The following is a 17,392-nucleotide window of genomic DNA, read 5'->3' as shown; positions in this document are numbered from 1 at the left end:
GCAGTTAAGTCCATATCTGTAATTTATTTATATTAGTGTAATAATAGTTATGGTATTCGTTAAGTGCTTACTATGTGCCAAGTGCTGGAATAGATGTAAGATAATCAGCTTGGACACAGACCCTGTCCCACATAGGGATCCCAGTCTTAATCCCCGTTTTACAGCTGAGGAAACTGAGGCGTGGAGACTTGAAGGAACAAGCTCAAGGTCACAAAGCAGACACGAGGCGGAGTCAAGATTAGAAACCGGGTCCTTCTGACCCCCAGGCCCGTGGTCCATCCACTAGGCCACATTGCTTTTTAAAGACTTTGAGATTTTAAGAGCCGACCCAAAGATATCCACTTCCCCCTCTAGATTGTAACCTCGTCTTGGACACCGAATGTGTCCACCATCTCAGTTCTAGTGTACTCTCCCGAGCGCCTTAGTACAGCGCTCTGCACACAGTAAGCACTCAATAAATACGATTGATTGACTGATGGAAAAGATGGAGATCCCCCAGAGGGAGGTCGGGCAGAGATGGGGAGCGGTGACATGCCCAGAGGATGAAGACGGGGGTGAGGGGGCGGCTCAGACTAAGGCTGTTTGAAGTGGGACCCCTGCCCCAAAGACCGGGATGGAGCAGGAGGGGAAGGGGAGGGGCTGGTGTGTGCCCAGTGAAGGTCGTAAACAAGAGCAAGGGGAGAGGGGAGGGGAAGCAGACGTCCAGCAGGGAAAGGGCAAGAGGAAATGACCTTTTCTCCCCATTAAATAGGTGACAGACTGAAATTAAACCTGCTGGTGAATGAGGAGGGGAAGAAAAGCCCGGGAGTTACACACACACACACTCACACACACACACACACACACACACACTCACCTGTGCAGTTCCACCCCCAGTCAATCAATCAATCGTATTTATGGAGTGCTTACTGCGTGCAGAGCACTGTACTAAGCGTTCAGGAGGGGACAATATACCAGACACATTCCCTGCCCAAAATGAGTTTATTGCAGTCTAGAGGAGAAGACAGACATTAATATAGATAAATAAGTTATAGATACGCATATAAGTGCTGTGGGGCCGAGGGCGGGGTGAATAAATCCCAGTGATGCAGAAGGGAGTGGAAGAGGAAATAAGAGCCTGGTCGGGGAGTACAATACTTTTTTATTGTATATGTTAAGGGCCTAATATGTATCAAACCCTATTCTAAGCACTGGGATAGATACAAGTTAATTAGGTTGGATACAGTCCCTGTCGCGAAAGGGGCTCATAGTCTAAACAGGAGGGTGATCAGGAAAACTGAGGCGCCGAGAAGTTAACTGACTTGCCCAAGGTCACACAGTAAGCATTTGGCAGAGGCAGGATTAGAACCCAGGTTTTCTTACTCCCAGGTCCAGGCTCTTACCGCTAGGCCACGTTGCTTCTCCCGTATACTTGTGGAATTTGTTAATCACTTACGTGTGCCAAGCACTGTACTAAACTCTGGGTAGATACAAAATAATAGAGTCAGACACAGTCCCTGTCCCACACTGGGGTCTACGGGGGAGAGAAAACAGGTATTTAAACTCCATTGGACAGATGAGGAAACTGAGGCCCAGAGAAGTGAAGTGGCTTTTCCAAGGTCACACAGTAGACAAGTGGTGAAGCTGGGATTAGAACCCAGCTCTTCTGACTCCCAGGCCCGGGATCTTGACACTAAACCACCTTACTTGCAGAGCTCTGGCTCTCTCAGAGAGGAGCGTCTCCCACGTAAGAAAGAGAACCACACAGAGCCAGATCCTTCTGGGAATGGGGGAGGAGGGAAGGGCCTGCCTTCAGAGAGGAGACGGTAAAAATCCCTGGAATCTGGAGATTTCAGCCACCTAGGAGTTAGAGAAGGATCCCACAGCCCCCTCCTATGGCTTCGCAGGCAAATGGTCAATAGAAAGATAGTCGTGGCCAAACTCGGGCCAAAACCGAACCAACGGGCGCCCACGATACTCTTCCTCTTCCAGGCCCTGTCTGCCCTTAAAAATAATCAGGATGAAGGCTCTGGATTCGCCTTCCTGGGAAAGTCTTCCTGTCTGGAACTGCCCGGTTTCAATCGTTCCCGTAGCTCCCAGCCTCAGTGTTTCGCACAGATGCTAACTGAATCTCTTTGCTTCTTGGCCACCCGCCAGGGAGTAGTGTGGGCCGGGAGCGGAGGGAGTCGGGGAGGTGTGAGCGGGCTCTCTCCCCGAACAGACTGGCGGCCCTTTGAGGGCAGGGACTGCGTCTCCTCCTCCCTCTGTCTCTTCTTCCAGACCGCGCATGGACTCACCCGCGATGCTGTTGGTCTGGCTCTATGGACAGGTCAGTAATGTTGGCGTTTGTTAAGCGTTTACTATGTGCAGAGCACTGTTCTGAGCGCTGGGGTAGATTCAGGGTCATCAGCTTGTCCCACGTGAGGCTCCCAGTCTTCATCCTCATTTTGCAGATGAGGTAACTGAGGCACAGAGAAGTGAAGCGACTTGCCCACAGTCGCACGGCTGACAAGTGGCCGAGCCGGGATTCGAACCCATGACCTCTAACTCCCAAGCCCGGGCTCTTTCCACTGAGCCCTGCTGCTTCTCTAAAAAGGGCTCCTCTCTGAATGGACCAGCAAGGCTGGGACATTCTTTCCTTCAGTCACATTTACTGAGCGCTTACTTTGTGCCCAGCACTGTAATAGTAATAATGGTAATAATAATGGTATTTAGCGCTTAGAACAGTGCTCTGCACATAGTAAACGCTTAACAAATACCAACATTATTAAGTGCTTACTATGTCCCAGGCACTGCATTAAGCACCGGAGTGGATACAAACAAATCAGGTGAGACACAGTCCATGTCCCACAAGGGGCTCAAGGTCTTAATCTCCATTTTGCAGATGAAGTAACTGAGGCCCAGGGAAGTTAAGTGACTTACCCAAGGACACCCAGCAGACAAGTGGCGGGGCTGGGAATAGAGCCCATGACTTTCTGACTCCCAGGCCCTTGCCTGTATTGAGCCCTTGGGAGAGTACAAGATAACAATAAGCAGACATCCTTGTCCTCCTCTTTTTCCTCCTCCTCCTCCTCCTCCTCATCCTCTTAAACCGAAACCAGCCAACGGACTCTTCTGAGAGGGTCCCCCTCCCTCCCCGACCACCGCCGCCCCAAATGATTCCATGTCCACTGAGACTCTCGCCAGCCACGCCGGGTGGCCCCTGAAGCAGAGGGGATTCAGTTTGCCCCCTCGTCCGTCTTAGGCAACCGCTGTTTTTCTGGCCACTAAAATTTTCCGGGTCACTCTGTTGTTATGGACCACCCGGGTCCTGGGAGCCGACGAGGACGGGGCAGGGCTCAGCAGAACAAAGAAGCCGGCACAGTGCTTACGGAGAGTCACCTCTTTTTATTATGGAAGTCTATAAAATAGCCACGGTGATTATTTTTAAGATCACAAAATACACCACATTCATTTTACTATGTGACACGGATTATATACATATTAAAAACCACATGACTGAAGAAACACACACATACACACACAAACATACAAACACACACATACACACACACGGCACCAGTTTCAGAACAAACCAAAAGACACAAGTGCTTTCTTTTCAATATTAAAAACAACCGCGATAAAACATATTAATATTTTGAACCATGTTTACAATAAAAGAAAAATTCATATTTTACTAAATAACAAATATTTAACAGCAAAAAACTTTATACTAAATATCTATTTTGAATTATAACAAAAATAGTACTTATAATAGTTTATAAAGACAGACAAAAAAACAAATTATAACATTTCTGCAAAAAAAAATGGTTTTGTGTATAAAATAATATTATAGCAACTTGGCTGGGATCAGGATTCTGACAGGACATTTCAGCAACAGAATTCTGACATTCAAAGTGCTTTATTCTGCAAATCCACTGCAGGAGAAGGGTCTTTTTTTTTGTTGATTTTTTTTTTTAGTCAAGTTATATTAGTTAGGAATGGTAAATTAAAAAGCATCACCTATCTATCCATATCTATATAAAATACACACACATATATTTATATATATATATATATATAATATAATAGATAGATGTATGCATCTTAAGATCTCGGCTTTCCAACCACCCATCTGGGAACTCCGTTTTGCTTCTCTTCCTCTTTTTGGTAACAAACTTTACAAAAAAACACACAGCACGAAAACCTCGGTCGCCTTCTCTAAGGCTCCCGGGGCGGGGGGGGTGGGTGGGTAGGGGGGTTGTGATAATGGTTTTGCTCTGTCCTTCCAGACGGAAATCTCTGCTGCTTCCCGTTTCTGTTTGGTTTCCTTCCTCCCTCATCCCGGTCGGTCCTCCCTTCCCGAAGGAGCCGTGGCTACCGGTCCCCAGCATCCCCAAGGCAGCTAGCCGTGGGGAAGGAGCGGGGAAAGGAGTGGGGCTTGCTGTTCAAGAAGACCCTGGGCCTAAGATTGGGCGTTGGAGGTGGGGAGGCATCAATCCAGGGATGGGGACCTGAGGGAGCCTGAGGTGGGGAGACAGGAGATCTAAAGATGATGGGTTTTCCACTGCAATGGAGAAAGGCCTTGACCTGGACCGGCCAGGGTGATGGTGGCAGGGTGTGCAGAGTCACAGAGAGGAGGGGTCGGGGTTGTCGCACCCCTGCTAGAGGAGTTCACAGCCCAGCTTGAGAGAGCAAGGACCTTTTAAGATCCCTGCACTGGGGGGTCCGGAGACAGATGTGTGTGTGTCTGTACTTGTGCATATATGTGCATGCCTGCACGTGAGTGCTGACTCCCCCTTCAGATCGACAGCTCCTCGATGGCAGGGACTGTGCCCCCAGTACTCTATGTGTGTGTATGTGTGTGTTTTCTGTCTCTCCCATCAGACTGGCAGCCCCTCAAGGGCAGGGATTGTGTCTCCTCCTCCCTCTGTCCCTGCCCCCGCCCCCAATATGTGTCTGCGTGTGTGTGCGTGTACTGTTGGCTGCTTGGCACAAGAAGGTGACGAACCTTTCTGCACATCTCCTTTTTCCCCATCCAGGTTCCCACTTGGGAGGGTGGGAACCCTCATGAGCCTCTGCTCAATATTCCCTGGAGCCCACCTTCTCCCCAGCCATCCCCAGCCCCCAGCAGCCTTCTGACCACTGCCCGGACCATCCCTGAGGAGATTCCACTCCCCTTCCCCAGCCCCAGAGTAGCCGGTCAGGGGAACAGAATGGCTCGGCGGCGGGGCCCCTGGGGAGGCTGAGGACCTCCAAAGCAGTGGAAGGGATCGGGTTGGACTGGAAGAAAAACATGCTCCTGGACCCGAGGCCCATCCCTTCCCATCCTTGGGCAGGGGAGCCTGAGTAGTCTCCCGCTGGAGTTGACAGAGAAGGTAGATCAGACAGGGATGAGGAGTTGTGAAGGGGAGGCGGGGGTGAGGAGAGTCCGCTCACCCTCCATGGGAAATCAAGGGTAAGAGGGGGCCCCCTCCAACACATGCTGACCAGGAACTGAGGTTGGGGGCAAAACGCAGTGAGAGCGACTTAGTGTGCCGAGGGTGAGCACCCGGGACTTATTTTATTTCTACTGTCTGCCTCCCCATCTAGACTGTAAGCTCGCTTGTGGGTATGGAACGTGTCTGCCAACTCTGTTGTATTGTATTCTCCCAAGCACCTAGTAAAGTGCTCTGCACCTAGTAAGCGCTCAATAAATACCATCGATGATGGAAAGAGGCTGCGGGAGTCTCTTTCTCTGGAGGGCTCTCCGCTGGGTGTCTGGACCTGCCTGGGGGCAGGGGAATGGCTAGGATGCCCTCTCACAGTCCCGGATGGCCTGATGGATAATAACTATGGGTCGGGGAGGGGGAAAGGTGAAGGGGAGGGGAGGGGTGGCTGCATGAGAGTGAGCCCCAAGAGGGAATTGTGAGGGATGGGCCCCTCTGGACAGGGCGGGAGGTTGGGACAGTGTTCAGTGCACACACAAGGGGAGTCCAAGGAGGGTGCCAGAGTGGACGCCAAGGTGGACGGGGCTTTTCCCAGGACCCCAGTGGCCCAGAGGGCAGAGGGGCGTGGGGAGGGAAGAGTAGCAGCAGCAGCAGACGACTTCAGAGGTCCTAACCGGGGGTCAGTGGGGTCTCTCCTGGGAGAGGGGATTGGGAGGAGGGGAAGGAGGCAGAAATGGGGCCCAACATCTTAGCAGGAGGGTGGGGAAAAAGCAGGGTGGAGCAAGCTGTGATACCTCCCCACTCCCAAGGGGAGACCCAGTGGAAGAGAGGCTCGTTTGCGTGACATCACCCAGAGTGATTTTTTTTCTGAGCTCCTGTCCCCAGTCTCCTCGTGGAGGGCAAGGGGGAAGGTCTCTCTCCCCTCCAGGGACTCGATGTCCAGTTTGGGGGGGGGGGGGGCGGATGTCAGCGGACAGGATGAAACAGGAGAGGGGGGTCCGAGAGGAGCGGGTCAGCTGAGACCGCCTGCCTCTCCTCTCCTGGGCTGGGCAGAAGGGGAAAACGGAAACAGAAAACTAGGAAGAAAAAATAAAAAAAGCAGAAACACTATTCACGCGGACGTATTTAACACTGTCAGGGGTCGAAGGGAAACGGAGTCCCACGCCAGATGTGGCCTGGGGGCCCCTCCTCCTGCACTCCCCCACTTTCCGGACCCCTCTCCCCTCCCCTGTCACCCTCCCCTCCCTCCTTTCGCTAGGGGAGGTCTTGAGGGAAGTGACACAAGGGTGAGGAGGGGGCAAGGGGGCCCTGCCTCCCCCCTCTCCCCACAGAGTCTTGGCATCCCCTGTCAGTGAGGAGCGGGGGGCTCGCGGGGGAAGGGGAACGTGGACCCCCCCATCCAGGAAACCCCCGACCACCGGCTTGGCCTGCCCCGGACCCCTAGGTCAGGTGTGCCTGGTCAGCCCCGGCAGGGGTCGGGGTGGGGGCAGGAGGAGGAAACGGGCTATTACACGGTGGCTCCCAGCATGGCCTCTGTCTCGGTCAGAATCTCGTTCTGATTGGAGTCCAGCCCGCAAAACCGGACGCTCAGTCCATCTACCGGGTGCAGCACGGGGACCAGGGTGAGGCGCGGGAAAGTCCGGGTGGCCAGCTCGAAGCGGCTGGTGCTGGCCAACTCCACGGCCAGGACCTTGAGGAACAGCTTGGCCAGGTGCTTGCCCAGGCAGGCCCGGACGCCCCCGCCGAAGGGGAGATAGTGGAAACGGCCGTCCCGGTCCTCGCTGCGGGGCTGGCTGAAGCGGTCGGGGTCGAACAGGTCGCCGTCTTGGAACACGGGTGCCGTGTCGTGGGTGTCCCGGATACTGTACATGACACTCCAGCCCTTCGGGATCTGGAAGCCCTACCGTCGAAGAGGAGTAGAGGGAGAGGACGGGGTGAGTGGCAGGCCGCAGGCCCCCCGACGTCCCCTCCCGAGGGGGAACCAGCCCAAGCCGCCCTTCCCCGCGCCCCTCCGGCGCCCCGCAGCCTGGCTGTCCTGGTCCCAGGAGCCCAGGGGCCTGGGAGGCGGGAGACCCACTGTATAAACTCAGGAGAGCTTCTAGGCCCCTCTGGGCCCCTGTGGGCATGAGCTCATGTCCCGGGGATGCTGTGAAGGCATTATGGGGTCACGGAGGGAAGCTGAATGGGGAAACGTTGGTGCTTAATAGCATTAATAATAATGATGAAGGTATTTGTTAAGCGCTTAGTCACTGTACTAAGCGCTGGGATAGATTCAAGCAAATCGGGTTGGACCCAAGCGCCTGTCCTAAATGGGGGCTCCCAATCTCAATCCCCATTTTACGGATGAGGGAACTGAGGCGCAGAGAAGTAAAGTGACTTGCCCAAGGTCACACAGTAGACAAGTGGCGGAGCCTCGATTAGAACCCGTGACCTTCTGACTCCCGGGCCCGGGCTCTATCCCCTAGGCCATGGGCCCCTCCATGCCAAGGATTGGGGTCCCTCCCTCAGAACCACACAAGGCTGATCCCGTCCACTGCTGGGTGGATGGGTGGGGCTGCACCTCCCGCCAAGCCTGTCTTGGCAGCCCATTCATTCATTCAGTCGTATTTATTGAGTGCTTGAAGAGCACTGTACTAAGTGCTCGGGAGAGCATGATACAATAATAATAATCATCGTCAATAACTATGTATTTGTTAAGGGCTTACTATGTGCCGGGCACTTTACTAAGCGCTGGGATAGATACGGGCGAATCAGTCCTTGTCTCATGTGGGGCTCACAGTCTCAATCCCCATCTTACAGATGAGGTAACTGAGGCACAGAGAAGTTCAGTGACTTCCCCAAGGTCACATAGCAGCCAAGTGGTGGAGCTGGGATTAGAATCCATGACCTTCTGATTCCCGGGCCCATGCTCTATCCACTACACTGCCCACAAATAAGCTTACAGTCTAGAAGACAGTGACACCCACCTCCTTCCCTTACCCCAGGCCACATATACATAGACCCCCACGTGCACACCCATGTGCACGCACACATGCCAACTTGTACTCGCCTACATGCGTGTGCCCACACACAAGCACTCCCCTATATGTGCGCGGGCCCGTGTGGTTGACCTGCCACATTTCCGGTGGAAGCTTTCGGGCAGAGGGCCCCAGTCCCATCTTCTCTACCTAATTCTCCGCGCGGCATCCGACTCGGATCCGGGAGCTACAGGGATCTGCCCTGACTGCCAAGAGGCCGGCCCCCGCTCTCTTAGGCTAAATTCCCACCCTACGGCCTGAGTCACCACGCCGCCCCACCCCATCCCGTCACCCTAAGCCCCGGCCAGCACCCCTTCCACTCACCCCTTCCACCCACCCCGCCCCATCTCGCTCTGCCTCGAGTCCCCCCACCTCACCCCTTCCGGCCCGGGACGGTCCCCCCCATCAAGGAGCAGTGAGAGTGGGGGGCTGATGGGATGGGCGAGTTGAAGGGGGCCTGAGACGGGAGCTGGGCTGCGGGGTTGGGAAAGGGGCAGAAGAGAAGAGGGAAGAGTACTATAGTCACAGAAACCCATTGGCCAGGGACCCGGAGGCCACAGCTGACCCTCATACGGGTCAGTGGTCCCCATCAACTCTCCTCAGGGTGGCCACGTGGCGTGGGGGGGGGGGGTGTGTGCAATTAGGTCGCAGTATGTGGGGTCAGAGTGCATGAGGTCACAGTGCGTAGGGTCACTAGGAGGTTTGCAGTGTGCAGTGCATGACAATAATAACAATGATAATACTAATAATGGTATTTGTTAAGTGCTTACTGTATTCCAGGTACTGCACTAAGCACTGGGGTGAATATACAAGCAAATCGGGTCGGGTTCGGTCCCCGTCCCGCATGGGGCTCACACTCACACTCTCCATTTTACAGATGAGATCACCGAGTTACAGAGAGGTGCAGTGATTTGCCCAAGATCACACCGCAGACAAGTGGCGGAGCAGGGATTAGAAGCCAGGACCTTCTGACTCCCAGGCTTGTGCCCTATCCACTAACCCACGCTGCTTCTCAACGGGGTCACCGTATGTGGAATCACAGCGTGGGGGGGGTCACGGTGCATGAGGTCACAGTGCGGGAGGGGCCGCAGTACGTGAGGTTGTAGGGCGTGGGGTCACAGTGCATAGGTCGCAATGTATGGGACGCGGTGTGTGGGGTCACAGTGCAGGAAGCAGCAGAGCAGGGGGTCAGAGCGTGTTGAGGTTGGAGAGCATCCAGTCAGTGCATTAGGTAGCCGCACATGGGGTCACAAAACATACATAGGTCATAGTGTGTGTGTGTGTGTGTGTGATCGTGTGTGCAGGGAGGAGGTCACAGTGCGTGAGGTCCCGGTGCCCAAACGGGGCCAGGACCAGAACCCGGGAATCCCCGGGCTACACTCTGCTTCAGCCCTCACTGGCCCCGGCCGGGACCAGGGCCTGAAAGGCGTTGCCTAAAGCCCAGCCAGCCGGATCCCGGCTAGCCCGGGAAGATCGGGCGGGTCCGGGGGTGGGGAGGGGCTCACTCACGTCCAGCTCGAAGGTCTGCAGCACGGTGCGGTAGCCACCGGAGATGGGCGTGAAGAGCCGCATGACCTCCTTGATGACGCAGTCCAGGTAGTGCAGGCCGCCGACGGTGTCCAGGTGCAGAGATCCCTCGCACAGGCAGCCGTTGTGCAGGATGCCGTGAGCCCGCAGCTCCTCCCGCACCTTCTCCAGCACCGCCGGGTGCTTCAGCAGCTGCATGATCAGCGACGTGCTGGCACTGGCCGTCGTGGCGTAGGCGGCGAAGATCAGCTCCAGGGTGCCGTCCTGGGGGCCGGGAAGTGGTGGGGCTCTGAGCGGGGATTCCGTGAGGCCGAGCGCAAGGTGACGACCGCTTGGGGCTCTGGCCGGGGGTCCCATAATGCTGATAATTATGGCATGTGTTAAGCGCTTACTATGTGCCGGGCGCTTTATCAAGCGCTGGGGTGGATACGAGCAAATCGGGGTGGACACGGTCCCTGCCCCAGGCGGGGCTCACGGTCTCAATCCCCGTTTCACAGAGGAGGGAACGGAGGCCCAGAGAGGTGAAGCGACTTGCCCAAGGTCACACAGCAGGCAGGCGGCAGAGCCGGGATTAAAACTCATGACCTTCTGACTGCCAGGCCCGTGCTCTATCCACTCTGCCATGCTGCTTCTCTGTGGCTGGGAGCAGGAGAATGACCACGTGGGGCTCTGGGTGGGGGCCCGATTGGGGCAGGTGCAGGGGGATGACCACATAGGAGTCTGGGGTGGGGCCCCACGGGGGCGGGGCACAGGGCACCGGGGGGACAAGACCGGATTTGGGTTCGGTGCCCTTTCCCAAGCCCAACGTGACACACAAACACACACGCGCATATTCACGCACCCACAGTCACCAAGTCGCTCACACGTTCACACAATCACGGGCGTCACACATACACTCACCCGGCCACAGAGACCCATAATCGCACCGTCCGAAGACCGTCATAGAGTTTCACACAGTCCCAGACCCACGATCACAAAGCCGCTCACAGAGTCCAAGAGAACTAGTCACAAGGGCAATCCCCAGCCCCAGAGACCCACCATTACACTCTCCAAGAGACGCACGGTTGTAAAGTCGCTCATAGATCCACAAACCCGCTCACGCAATCCACTGGACGCAAACCCAGCCCCAGAGACCCACCGTCACATCTTCCAAGAGATGCACAGTTGTAAAGACCCTCATACAATCACAGACCCGCTCACACAGTCCAACAGACACCAATACACACCTGCACAGCCCGAGATACCGACAGTCACCAAGTTGCTCACATGATCACGAAGCCACTCACGAAGTCACACATATCCTCGCCCGGCCACAGAGTCCCACAGTCACATTGCCTGAAGATGGTTCCAGGGTTTCACGCGGTCCCAGACGCGCAATCGCAAAGCCGCTCACAGAGTCCAAGAGACCCCGCTCGAACTCGGGGCCCAGGATTTGGAACCCACGCGCCGCGTACCTTCAGCTCCTGCATGGACATCTCCCTGCCGTGCTCCTTGCTGCTCTCGATCAGGATGTCCAGGGCGTCTGAGTAGTCTTTGTCCGGGCTATTTTGCAGTTTCTCGCGGATGGCCTTCTCCAGCCCCTTCTGCAGCTTCTCACGGGCCTGGATCCCCTGAGGGAAAAGAGAAACCGTTGACTCTCTTCCGGCAGCCCCTTCTTGGGGACCCGTCGGCCCCCGCCGGCCCCTGGGCCACCCACCCCCACCCCGCCGCCACCCACCAGGCCAGACCTCTCTCGAATGAGGCCAACGGGCTGGACTGACTCGAGGTCCCTGTATTCTCTTGCAGGTTCTGTTTGATTTTCCCGGAGTGGATCGTGCAGGATTAGCCGGGCTCTTTGCTTCTGTTTCTCTTCCTGCCTCACCTGTTGGCCATTTCCCATTGGTCTCCTCTGACAGTGGCCATTTCCTACTGGCCCCTCTGACAGTGGCCATTTCCCCCGGCCCTTCTGGCAATGGCCATTCTCCATTGGTCCCTCTGACAAATGACTCTGTCCTGCTGGCCCTCCTACCAGTGCAGGGGAAAGAAGATGACCTCAGTTTTGCCAGTTTTCCTTCTGAGGGTCAACGGTGTCAAACGGGTTGGAGGTTGGGGTATTTTCCATGGGATTCTAATTATTTAGTCTCTCCCTGTCCTCCATTTCCACTGGAAATCCCAAATGGCCTGTATCCAGCATAGATTCCCCTGCCAAACTCCCCAAGGGCAGAGAGTGTGTCTTCCTGCCGTCCTGGACACCTCTAAAAAATCATACAACCAGTGCTCTCCATGCCCCCCGCCCCTCATTCCAGGCTTGGCATTGTTTAAACACTGGCCCACCTGGGCCGATTTACTGGCTGATGGGCTATTCTAGGGTCCTGGGGCTCAGTGACAGCTGGAACCTCAAGAGTTCCAATCCTCCCCACCATTCATTTGGCCTTTGGCACAGGGCTTTTCCTCCCCGGGCCTCAGTTTCTCCCTCTGGAAAAGGGGCCTGTGGGGAGACGGATGAATCCATGGGAACAGAAAGAGCTCCGGAGGGACAACCTCTCTCACTCCCCCCAGTCCCAGGCAACACTTCTCCTCTAGCCCAGCCGGGTCCACAGTCCAGGGACTGGAGGGAATTTGGCCAACAGGAAATCAGGCAGCAGAAATCAAAGAAATTCCCAGGACTTATCCTCTCTGCTCTGCTCCCCCTGGGCCTTAGGCCTATAGGATAGTGAATCTGTAGGAAGGGACGAGGGGTGGGGAGGAGAAGAGTAACATGACTCGAGGTCTGGGGGGTGCACGGTGCCGCTGAGCTGCAGGAGGACCCAGACCAGAGGAGGAAAGGGAGGTATCGGGAAGGAGGGTGGAAGGGAATTGGGAAATGCAGAAGGAATTCGAGTGTAGTCTCCGAGCCACCTATTGCTCAGCCTCTAAGCCCTGAGCTGGGATAAATAATCATTATCATCATTAGAATCATACCCTTGTAGGGCTCCTTCCCAAACCCTCTCCCTCCTATTACCTCGTTCTACCCTCATAACCCCACGAGGCAGGGAGGGGTGGGCAGTTTCTCCCTATTTTACAGGTGGAGAAAGCGAGGCTCAGAGAGGGTAAATGACACAGCACATCAACAGGAGGGCTGGGATAAAGCCCAAGCTCACTGCGTCCTGGCCCAGGGCTTCCTCTGCTTGCCCGAAACATTTTCGCCTGGATTTTTTTTGAGCACTCCCAATAATAATAATAATTATGGTACTTGTTAAGCGATTACTCTATGCCAAGCACTGTTCTAAGCACTGCACTGGATGCAAGTTAATCAGGTCGGCTCACATGGGGCTCACAGTCTCAATCCCTACTTTACAGATGAGGTAACTGAGGCCCAGAGACGTGACGCGGCTTGCCCAAGGTCCCTCAGCAGACAAGTCACAGAGCCAGGATTAGAACCCACGACGTCCTTATTCTCAGGCCCATGCTCTATCCGCTACGCCATGCCGCTTCTCTCCCCACCCCGGTTCCTGGAGGAAAACTTGATGGACCACTCCCGCCCCCCCATCACCGTCTCCTTCTTCTCTGGCTGGCCTGGGGGAGTCGGGAGCTAATGGAACCGGAAGGTAGGATTTCCATGGACAGCTTGAAACAGGCTACCTCCCCTCCTGCCCACTAGCCGAACGTCAGTGGAGCCGGCCCCCGACTCAAAACAGGTGGACTCTTCCTTCCTCGGCCCCGGCTCGGCCCCGGAGGGGCTTGGGAAGGAAGGACATGGCGCTTGGGGGCCCCCGCTTACCCGTCGGTAGCCGCTGAAGGGCAGGTCCACGGGCAGGGAGAAGACGTTCTCCACGAACTGCTGGTAGACCTGGAAGAGGTGGGTGAGGTCGTCCTCGGGGATGCTGAAGCCCAGGAGCACGCGGACAGCCATGCGGAAGGTGAGCTTCTGGGCCTCCTGGTAGACGTTGATGGGCTCCGGGGTGCCACCCCACACCCTCAGGGTGTCCTGGATCACCAGCTGGATCTTCGGGAGGTAACTCGCCAGCGCTTCGTGGCTGAAGATCTTGGAGAAGACCTGGACGGGGGCCAGAGGAGAAAGAGGTGCGTGTGACCCCCACGGGGAGAGAGACACAGCCTCACCGGCCGCTCCCACTTTCCCCTCTCCTCCCTCCATGCCCCCCACACTCCTGTTGACTATGGCCCTACCAATCTTGCGGCCTGTGTTTTCCTGTTGTCCCCAGACACGGTATATATGTGGGGGAGAAGGGAATGGGAGGAGAAGGAGAGGACGGCATAATGATGGTATAGTGATGACGGCATTTGCAAAACGCTTACTAGGTGTCAAGCACCGTTGCAAACGCTGGGGTAGGTAGAAGCTAGTCAGGCAGGACACAGTCCCTGACCCACATAGGGCTCACAGTCTTAATCCTCATTTTACAGATGAGGTAACTGAGGCCCAGGGAATTATAATAATAATAATTATGGCATTTGTTAAGCACTTACTATGTGTCAGGCCCTGTACTAAGCGCTGGGGTGGATACAAGCAAATCAGTTTGGGCACAGTCCCTGTCCCACATGGGGCTCGCAGTCTCAATCCCCATTCTCCTGCTGAGGTAACTGAGGCACAGGGAATTGAAGCGACTTAGCCAAGGTCACCCAGCAGACGAGTGGAGAATCCCAGATTAGAACCCAGGTCCTTCTGACTCCCAGTGCTCTATCCATTAGGCCATGCTGCTTGATGTGGACCCAGTCCAGGCCTGAGTGATGCAGGGAAGGGATGGTGGAGAAGAGGCAAAAACGTTCAGTCTGAACCTCACTCCCCATCCCTGTCCCCACCAAAAAGCAACACATATACACAAACGGGCAGACACCCACAAAAACACACATCCACACGCACGCACACATATTCACGGCCCCACAGGCACACGGACCCCCACACCTCCCGGCCCCTCCTCCCCGTCCCAGGAATCGTAACGGGCTGGTGAACTGTGAATTGGAGAATTTCCCTAGCAGTCAGCACAGGGAGGAAAAGGTCACATTTTCCTGGCCGGGAACCTGCATAGCTAATGGACCAGGCCCTCTGGAGCCTTGTGTGCTGGAATAACAGCCCTGGCCCTTTAAAGCCAGCGGGGAGGATTTCGAAGAGCAAGATAAGTAGCAGAAGCAGCCGGGGAGGCGTAGTGGATCAAGTACGGGCCTGAGAAACTGCAGGTCGTGGGTTCTAATCCTGGCTCTGCCACTTGTCTCCCGTGTGTCCTGCGGCAAGTCACTTCACTTCTCTGGGCCTCAGTTACCTCGTCTGGAAAATGGCGGTCGAGACCGACAGCCCCACCGGGGACAGGGACTGCATCCAATCTGATTCGCTTATATTCACCCCAGCACATAGTACAGTGCCTGGCACACAGTAAGCGCTTAACGGATACCATTATTTTTATTATTAAAAGGACACGGATGCTGGGACTGAGAGCCGAGACCACCTGCCAGACGGACACGGGGGGACTGGGGAGGGGGAGGTCTATTTTTCTCAACCTGAACAGGAGAATCGGACACTCGGGGCTTCTTGGGGCTGAGCAGGTCCCTAAGCAGCCATCTCAACCATTCCCCTGCAGCGGGTGTCTCCAAGCCCATCCAACCAGGTGAGGGATCTTCTAGGAAGGGGAGCTCAGACTCCCCCTTGATGCCACTCTAGGGGCATCATTCACGGGAAGAGTCTGCCTTTGTTCTAACTTCAATCCTTCCTGCTACAGTCACTTATGGTCTGGGGAGCGCAGGCTAGAGAGGGAACCTGCTTCTTCCACCCCAGCCCCGAGCATCTCTCGTCATCAACCACATTCTGCAGGGTCATTGGTTACGACTAGAACTCCTGCAAACCTTGGCAAATCCCTTGACCCACCACACCCCAGCTCACACTCTCCATGCCTCTCAGGCTAAGTCGCGTGCTGGGTCTCACTCTCACCGTCGACCCCTTGCCCTTCCTCCTGCCAAGAACTCCCTCCCTCTTCATATCCGGCAGACCATCGCCGTCCCCATCTTCAAGGCCCTACTCAAATCCCATCTCTTCTAGGAGGCCTTCCCTGACTCACCTCTCATCTCCCCACCTTATTTCTCCCTAACTGGATGCAGTGCTCCGCACACAGTAAGTGCTCGATTAATGCTACCGATTGAGTGATTAATTCATTGAAAACCGGATCAAAACAAATCTTCCTCTTGCTTCCGTCTACCTCCCCCTTGGCTCCCAACCTCCAGAATGGAGGGAGGTGTGAGGGAAAGAGTGGGAGCTGGCTTTGCCGATGGTCGAGCACCTCCGACTGGCCCAGCCTGTACCCCCACCCATCCTGCCTGGGTCTCCCCTGCCTCTGAATAGTCCAGCATCCTAATCCCCCATCTTGGGAGACCCTCCCTGCTCCTCTCTGCCACTCTGTCATCATCCTCCTCCAACCATCCACTCTGCTCTGCTCTGGAGGCTGAAACGGCCCCAGCTTCCCACCCAGCCCGGCCACAGGCCGCTAAGGGAGCCGAGACTTTAACCCCAGGAGAGACATCGGGTTGACTCGGTGAGGTCCTGCTCGGAGATAGGGGATTGGAATCGATGACCCCGCTTCTGGGCCCCGGAGTTTGGGACCCCGGGAAGCCAGACGGAGAACAGAAGGCAAATCCCTCTGCTTTCCCAGTTTTCCCAGCCTTCCCGGTTTAAATCCCTGCTCCCTCTAGTGTCCTTCCCTTGCACTGTGCTCCCTCTGTTGGAATTCGTTGGGGATGCGGGGAGAGAAGCGTGGTCAGGGAAATCATGGGGAGGCCTAGGAGTCAGAAACCCCCCTCTGGATCCTGGGAGGGGACCCAGATTTCACCCCCATCCATCCCATCAAGACTGCAGCAGGAGAAAGGAGGGGGGGCAGACTGAGGGTTCAGTCCTAAATAAAGCCGCCCACGCATGCGTGCACACGCACGCGTGCACATACCCACAAGGGTGCATATACCCAAATTTGTGTCACGCTCCGCAGCCCCACCCGGACACCCCCTCCGCTCGGCCCCAGCCCGCACAAAAAGAAAGGGTTCGGCCGGCAGCAGGGCCGGACGTGGCGATCCCTCCACGGACGTCCGGTGGCCGGCCCCCCGAGACCCCGATGAGGTGGGTGGGTCCCCCGAAGGCCCAACCGGGGCTCCACACCTGCACCGCCGCGCACAGAAGCCGGGCCCTGCACTGTGCCCCTTGACCTCTGCAGGCCGAGGCCAGCCCCGCTCCCAGTGCTTTCCACCCTGGGCCTCCGAGACGAGCCCCCCAATCCGGACAGCTGAGATCTGCTTCTCTGTCCTGACAGTGGGAGGTGTTTCCCCAGCAGCAGCTCCACGGGGGCGATAGCTCCCAGAGGCAGCAGGGGTAGGAGGGGCGAGAAAAGAGGTGGCTTCATCTCTGAGCACGGGCCCGAGGCTGCCTTCAACTTAGAGGGGCTCCACCGACTCCTCCTGCAAGGGGGCAAGACTCGGAGGTTCCTGAGCAGTGAGAGAACCAAACTGGCCCGG

The 17,392-nt window shown here is 55.9% G+C and overlaps 1 protein-coding gene across 1 annotated transcript in view; it reads right to left on the bottom strand.

Moving 5' to 3' along the window:
- Positions 1-3,346: 3,346 nt before the first annotated feature.
- The window catches only part of LOC100075935 (cytochrome P450 26B1), a 29,659-nt gene continuing 15,613 nt past the window's right edge, over positions 3,347-17,392 (bottom strand). Inside the window, exons 3-6 of the mRNA XM_029046562.2 lie at positions 13,671-13,946; positions 11,386-11,541; positions 9,914-10,195; positions 3,347-7,287 (exon numbers count right to left, since the gene is read on the bottom strand). Coding sequence (XP_028902395.1) covers positions 6,895-7,287; positions 9,914-10,195; positions 11,386-11,541; positions 13,671-13,946 — 1,107 coding nt within the window. The 3' untranslated portion in view covers positions 3,347-6,894. The remainder of the gene's footprint in view (positions 7,288-9,913; positions 10,196-11,385; positions 11,542-13,670; positions 13,947-17,392) is intronic.

The sequence above is a fragment of the Ornithorhynchus anatinus genome, chromosome 18 (genome assembly GCF_004115215.2).
Source record: "Ornithorhynchus anatinus isolate Pmale09 chromosome 18, mOrnAna1.pri.v4, whole genome shotgun sequence".
NCBI lineage: Eukaryota > Metazoa > Chordata > Mammalia > Monotremata > Ornithorhynchidae > Ornithorhynchus > Ornithorhynchus anatinus.
Note: the sequence above shows the minus strand (reverse complement) of the source record. Positions and strands in the feature narration are given on the sequence as shown.